This window comes from Anneissia japonica, unplaced genomic scaffold (assembly GCF_011630105.1).
Source record: "Anneissia japonica isolate Jap-2015-1 unplaced genomic scaffold, ASM1163010v1 scaffold3217_len398964_cov164, whole genome shotgun sequence".
Classification (NCBI taxonomy): Eukaryota; Metazoa; Echinodermata; class Crinoidea; order Comatulida; family Comatulidae; genus Anneissia; species Anneissia japonica.
This window is the reverse complement of record NW_022750884.1, coordinates 319,243-326,188: the sequence shown is the minus strand read 5'-3', so window position 1 is coordinate 326,188 and position 6,946 is coordinate 319,243. Positions and strand designations below refer to the sequence as shown.

The 6,946-nt window shown below is 37.6% G+C and overlaps 1 protein-coding gene across 1 annotated transcript in view; it reads left to right on the top strand.

Moving 5' to 3' along the window:
* LOC117121563 (dehydrogenase/reductase SDR family member 12-like) overlaps positions 1-6,473 on the top strand; it is a 15,950-nt gene extending 9,477 nt beyond the window's left edge. Inside the window, exons 7-8 of the mRNA XM_033266800.1 lie at positions 4,209-4,437; positions 4,885-6,473. Coding sequence (XP_033122691.1) covers positions 4,209-4,437; positions 4,885-5,018 — 363 coding nt within the window. The 3' untranslated portion in view covers positions 5,019-6,473. The remainder of the gene's footprint in view (positions 1-4,208; positions 4,438-4,884) is intronic.
* The last annotated feature ends 473 nt before the right edge of the window (positions 6,474-6,946 follow it).

Here is a 6,946-nt window from a genome sequence, read left to right as displayed (position 1 = left end):
TATATATATATATATATATATATATATATATGTATATATATATATATATATATATATATATATATATATATATATATATATATATATATCGCCGAGATTGTGGGTTCGTGGGTTCAATTCCCACCAGCGACCTCTTTTTTACAACTATAATAAGGAACTTTCGTTGATGAACTATGTTTGATACTATTTATATCATCATCATGTTCCTATGTATTTGAGCACTATATTATTATCTATTTGAATTATATATTATTGGTGTTCTTAGTGCTAAACGGCAACTTGTTAGAATATTATTTCCTATGATTCACCAGCTGCTACATATAAGCAAAGATACTAAAAATATTTTTTAGTATCTTTGATATAAGCTATTTACATAGCTTAAGAATTGGCTCCATGTGTGAGCAAGGTAATTGAACAAAAGCAAAAGGAGGCACATCTCCGCTTGCGAACATAGCGCATGCGTACAGTCCTTTAATCTTTATACTGTGGCATACAATACAGTAGATACAGAACATTTATTTATTTTTTCTGCGAAGTGAGTCTCGTGAACCACCAGACACCACCTTATCGATAAAATTTGTTGTAACAAAAGTTCATTAGGCCTTTGTAACCACCGCACGACGCGCGATTATCGTGGCAACTGACATGCACGCGAGTAATTCGTCACACCCTGACGGTTAATTATTTTCTGGTTCTCACGAGAGAACTAGTATCAGGATCGCGATTTTTTTTTCCGTACGAAACATTTACATGAAACTCCACTCGGGCCGTCTCGGCTGAATCGACCCGAAAATCTCATTGCAGAATTCAGGAGGACAAAAGGTCATCAACAGATAAACGTCTACAGAACAACTTCTGAGAGAACGTCGCTGTCTAATTTTTAAAAATACATTGATGTTACCGTGTTAATACCAATGGGTCGTTTAAAATGACATATAATATTTGATTAAGCTGCACGAGTAATGAAAAGTGTTATTTTAACTTGAGTTACATAGGCCTACTATGACAATTTTAATTTTTTAGTTAGGCCTTGGTTTTGCATAATTACCTAGGCCTACTAAAAACGCTTTCTGGAAAAAGCACAAAGAGTAAGGAAAAGCGCGTTTTTCTTCATCTGATCAATGAAACAGAGTGACAGTTATTTTCAAATTAAGAGAAGAGCTGAGAATAGGCAGCTCTAAAATACTAGATGCCATAAGACCTGCCAAAATGGCAGAACATCAAATGAATGTAAAAATGAACTAGTTATTAATATTAGTCATAGTAATCCGCAGGTTCTTGATTACAAGGCTAGACCAAGTTAATTACATATAATGCCGAAATGATAATAAATTATTATTATTATTATTATTATTATTATTATTATTATTATTATTATTATTATTATTATTATTACCTGTACGTTAAGGGGAACTTAGACAAACTAGGGGAAATAACACAAAAAAATATTCCCCTTTGGTTAGTTATTATTTATAGGCCCAGTAAGGAGTATCTGTAGGTTCTTCATTACAAGCCTTAGGCCAAGGTAATTATATGCTGAAATGATTATTATTATTATTATAATTATTATTACAGTATTATTATTATTATTATTATTATTATTATTATTATTAACTATTATTATTATTACCTGTACTTTAGGGGGAACTTAGACAATGGAGGAATTAGAGAACAATTAAAAAAACGACGTTAAGGGGAATAACACAAAAGATATTCCCCTCAGGGCGATTATTATTTATAGGCCTAGTAAATAGTACAGTATCTGTAGGTTCTTCATTACAGGCCAAGGGTAATTAATGCTGAAATTATTATTATTATTATTATTATTATTATTATTATTATTATTATTATTATTATTATTATTATTATTATTATTATTATTTAGCATTAAATACAATGATAGTTTGGACAAGTTCAATAACGCCGGAATGGTATATTATTTATTTTAATAATATTTCTCTTATGCGCTCTATTTTTCATTTTATGCTTCAATTTTGTCCCATTTCCCCCCTAAAATTTCAGTCCATGTCAGTATGTGAAGCGTGACAGCCTGAGCCAGGCCTAGTTTAAGGAGGGGCCTAGGTAAGACCTCAGCCTCTAGTTAGGCCTATAGTTTATCCTCTTTCTCTCTAACCTTTGGTATAACTGTACCTATCTACACTGTATAACAGGAGGTACTAGCTGTTGTTGTTGTAGATAATATACTAACATTTAATAACATCCAAGAAGGTCACAGTTAGTTACACAGTGACGTACATAAGTCACATCACATCACATAAGTCCGTGAAATTTCATAGGCCTACCGTAGGTAAACATAGAAAGAGCAATAATAGTAAAACTCGAGCGTCACGACATTGCGAAGTGTCTGCTCTTGTTCCTCGTATCGTACTCACTCGAGTCAATCCGAGATGGCCCGAGTGAAGTTTCATGCAAATGTTTCGTACGGAAAAAAAATCGCATCCGGATCGGGAGCACTAATCGTTGGCACCTGCGTGAGAACGCCCGATTGGTTAGCGCTAACTGTTAGCAGTCTCCGGACACCGCTAACGGTTAGCAAGCGCTATCGGCTAGCAAGTTGAGAGCGTTTTTATCATCAACCAATCACACGTACGCGTTAACAATTTACAGTTTCTTATTGGCCAGTGATTCGATCATCATATTTTTGGTATCCGGATCGGGATTTTCTCGTATGGACGCACGGCAGCTAACGGTTAGCAGGATCCGGATCCTGCTAACCGTTAGCAGCGTGTGAGAACATAGCCTATGGTTTGTTTGCTATGATTTTTGTGACGATTAGCGTGTAGGGGCGTGCTGCGCGTAGAATGTCGATACCAGAGTTATATACTTTGGGCTACGTTCAGATTTGGAGATAAGCCAGGCTTCAGTTAAGCCCGACTCAACGTTAAGCTCGGCTTAACTTCGCCAGGCGTTCAGACTAGCGGGTTTAGCCATAGTTGCATAATAATCAACCATAACCAGGAATCGTGTTTCAAAACATTGCTCGCAAAACGTACCTCCGTTTGCTCATGCGTACGTAATTGAATGCTGATTGGTCATTTTGTTACCCGGAAGTCAATGCAAGATCCCCCGCAATGATTAAAGCCCGGCCTAAAAAAGTTAAACACAGTGGCATGCCAGGCCTTGTTACTACAGGAATACAAATGTATTATTAAAAAGATTTGCAAGAATTGTTATTTTTAAAAATAATTTCAGCAAATGCCAAAAGAAACTTATCTAAAATGACAACATGGCGCCGATGGCCTAATTAAAACCAGTCATGAGCAATCCAGCTATTATAGTAGAGATCAGTGGGTGTGAGCCCTGAAGTTGTATGGCGGGCCGAGATAGCAAGAAATTGCAGGTTGGATTTCCACCAGAGACCTCTTTTTCATACAATTAATAAGGCACTTTCGTTGGTAAACTATGCTTGATACGATTTATAATATCATGTTTCTATATACTTTTTTCATACACCTACCGGGATAAGGAACTTTCGTTGATGTGCTAGGCCCTATGTTTTAACAACATGTTTCTATATATTTTAGCCAGTGGCGTAGAGAAGTATTTTTCATTGGGGGGTGGGGGGATGATTGAAAATTCTTGGAATTGACATAAAATTACTTCAGTGTGAAAATGTGGCTTGCTTTGCAAGCACATCTAACATCTAAGGAAAGAAGAGCTTAGATTGGTACCAGATAAAATAATGTTGTTATCAACATTAATTCATTATGCTAATTTTCATCTTTGTAAGCGCATAAGACATTGCAAATTATTTCTGTGACAGTCTTTTGAAGTGTGTAAAACTCCATTTTATCCCATACATAGTCAAAATATTGGGGGGGGGGGGGATCCCCCCCTTGTCAAATATTGGGGGGGGGGGATATATCCCCCCGGGGATCTACGCCTATGATTTTAGCACTGTATTACCCTCTATTCGATTTATATAATATATATATGCATATATATAATATTTATAAATGTAAGTACTATTATGAAATATCATCATTACCATCATCAAATCTGCACATACACCTACACTTAGGACACAAATACTCCAATATATAAGGAGATATCTTACCATTTTGGCCATAGCAAAATTGTCCCAGCATAACCCACTCAAAATTCCTGAATATGAATAAGTTTGTTATATTTTCTTTTACTTATTCTAATTTTGATATTTTTATTATCTATTATACTTTATTCCTCAGCGTCAACAAGTTGTGATGACAAGCCAATGGGCAAAACTACATTCAAATATACTGTTTTCCACTATGAACCCCGGTTGGACAGACACCCCCACTGTGAGAACATCAATGCCGGCGTTCTACAATACATTCAAGGAGAAACTACGATCTCCAGAGCAAGGAGCAGACACCATTGTCTGGCTTGCGATCGCTGATAAACCAAAAAAGCTAGAAAATGGCCAATTTTTCATAGGTAAGTCACTGATGGAAAGTCACGACATGAGAACAATGATAAAATACATCATACTGTAGGCTCAACCATCTAATAAAAATATCCAATAGTAGATCTACTTCTTACTAGGCCTAGTATTTGGGAACATGCCAAGTATTTAGTAGGATGATACATCAGGTAGTTATCACATTGAAATAATAATAACAGTACATATGTACAAAGGATGTCTTTCTTAATTGCCAAAGCAACTTCAGCTAGCTATTTTTTAATTGATTTTTATCAAGATTTCTTTTCAGATGTCTTACATCTTCACTGTGCTGCCCCAGATACTTAAAGATTTAAATGTATAATGTGCAATTTTTAAATCCTCAATTCAAAATGCACTTACAAAAATCAAATATGGCATTTACCATGTAATCGATTCTTACCACGTTCATAACGATTTCCTTTGGATTTTTGTTATAACAGATAGGAAAGTTGCTTGTCCACATCTGCCTCTAGCCTGGACAAAATCAACCCCGGAAGAAAATGAACAATTGATGGTGAAACTTAAAAAACTCTCTGAATCTATTAAGTCACGGATGTCTGAAGCGGCAGCTTAGCCTACTTAACTTTAAGCCTAAGTATAATGTACTATGCTATGTGCTATGGCCAGGCAATATATTCGTTTACATCCCACCATGTGAGCTACTGTAGCTGCTTTTTCAAGAATATAAGTTTTAAATTGTATTTTATTAATTTCTTCTTTATTCTGGGTAGAAGTCCAATACATGGTTTTCCTTAAAGTGTCTTTCATTGACTGTGAGTTAACTGGGTACACACTGCGTCATTCGACTGTTTCTTGATCTGACGAATTCTCTCCACTCTCTGACGTGAGTCCCTAATCAACACAACGCCCCTGCTGATTGTTGATGGCAGCCAAAAACTATAGATTGTCATAAAAAATGATCTGTCGAGCGCTGCCTCGTTAAATTGTGCTCTCGATGGAATCATGTCGGCCAGCGAGACTGTCGGCGCAGTGAGTGGCCGGCTTAAGAAAGACAATTTGCATTAAAGTATATTAATTTATTATAATTATATAATTATTATTACCATATAGGCCCAATACTAAATTTCAGCTAAGTGTTCAGTAATCTGGCGCAATAATCTTGAATGAATTATCTCTTACGATAAGGAATGCAAAACATAGTTAGAGTTTCAAAAAGAAAGTTTATTACCAGTGTATAAAGCCGGGCACAGCTCCTGACGGTCGTCGGTCGACGCGATTCTATGAAGGACCAGGGGCGGATCCAGAAATATTCTGACGGGGGGAAGGGGGAGCAATAAGTATCCACACTCACCTCACCACCATGGTTGGGGCTGAGGTGAGCAAATTTTAAGAAAAGACGCAGTGTTCCTCGAAATAAATAACTTCCTACTTACGGGAGCTATGCTTCCCCTCCCTTAGACACCAGTCCCCTCATGAGCGTCACAAAGGTTTAATCAATTACCTATAGTCTGGGAGTCGCAAAGCAAATTATGATTATGGCACATCTAGATGCCCGGAAATGGCACTCATTCAGACTTTAATATTTTTTCTCTTTTTTATTTTTGTTATTTTGACAAATGTAGGGTGGCCCTGGCCGGCCGGCTGAACACCCTACCCCCACTGGATTATTATGATATATGCCATACAGTCTATGTCAGAAACACGCTGTCATTTATTAAAGCCATTGGGGATCAGGGTGCTATAGAGCGAGGACCTTACTGGACCCTCATGGGTTGGGGAACTAAAGGGGCCCTAAGGTCCGATGGCATACGGACCACCGCACGAGAGCGCATAGGCGTTACGCCACTGAGCATGGATAGCTGTTCTATAGCTGGGTACTACATTCTTTTTTAGATCCTGATTTATGAAATCGTCGGGGATATAGCGTTGTGTTCGTCGTCAATCAATAGAAAATTCAAAATTAGTGAGTGTTAAAACAATCAAGCTCTTCTTTCGCCCCACTCCTGGATCCGCCACTGCACCCCCTCCCCCTTCCCCTGCAACGCGATGACGGGCACGCAACAGATTGTTTTTAATGACAATACGTTCAGACGACCACCCACAATCATCATGGTCTAGCGCTCAAAGGGATCGGACTAGAAACACCAGGCCTGTCTCTTATACACATCTAGATGTGTATAAGAGACAGATATATGCCCATGTTGTTGATATTACAGTGGCATATTTCTGTCTCTTATACACATCTAGATGTGTATAAGAGACAGATTATGATTATGGCACCTCTAGATGCCCGGAAATGGCACTCATTCAGACTTGAATATTTTTTCTCTTTTTTATTTTTGTTATTTTGACAAATGTAGGGTGGACCTGGCCGGCCGGCTGAACACCCTAACCCCACTGGATTATTATGATATATGCCATACAGTCTATGTCAGAAACACGCTGTCATTTATTAAAGCCATTGGGGATCAGGGTGCTATAGAGCGAGGACCTTACTGGACCCTCATGGGTTGGGGAACTAAAGGGGCCCTAAGGTCCGAT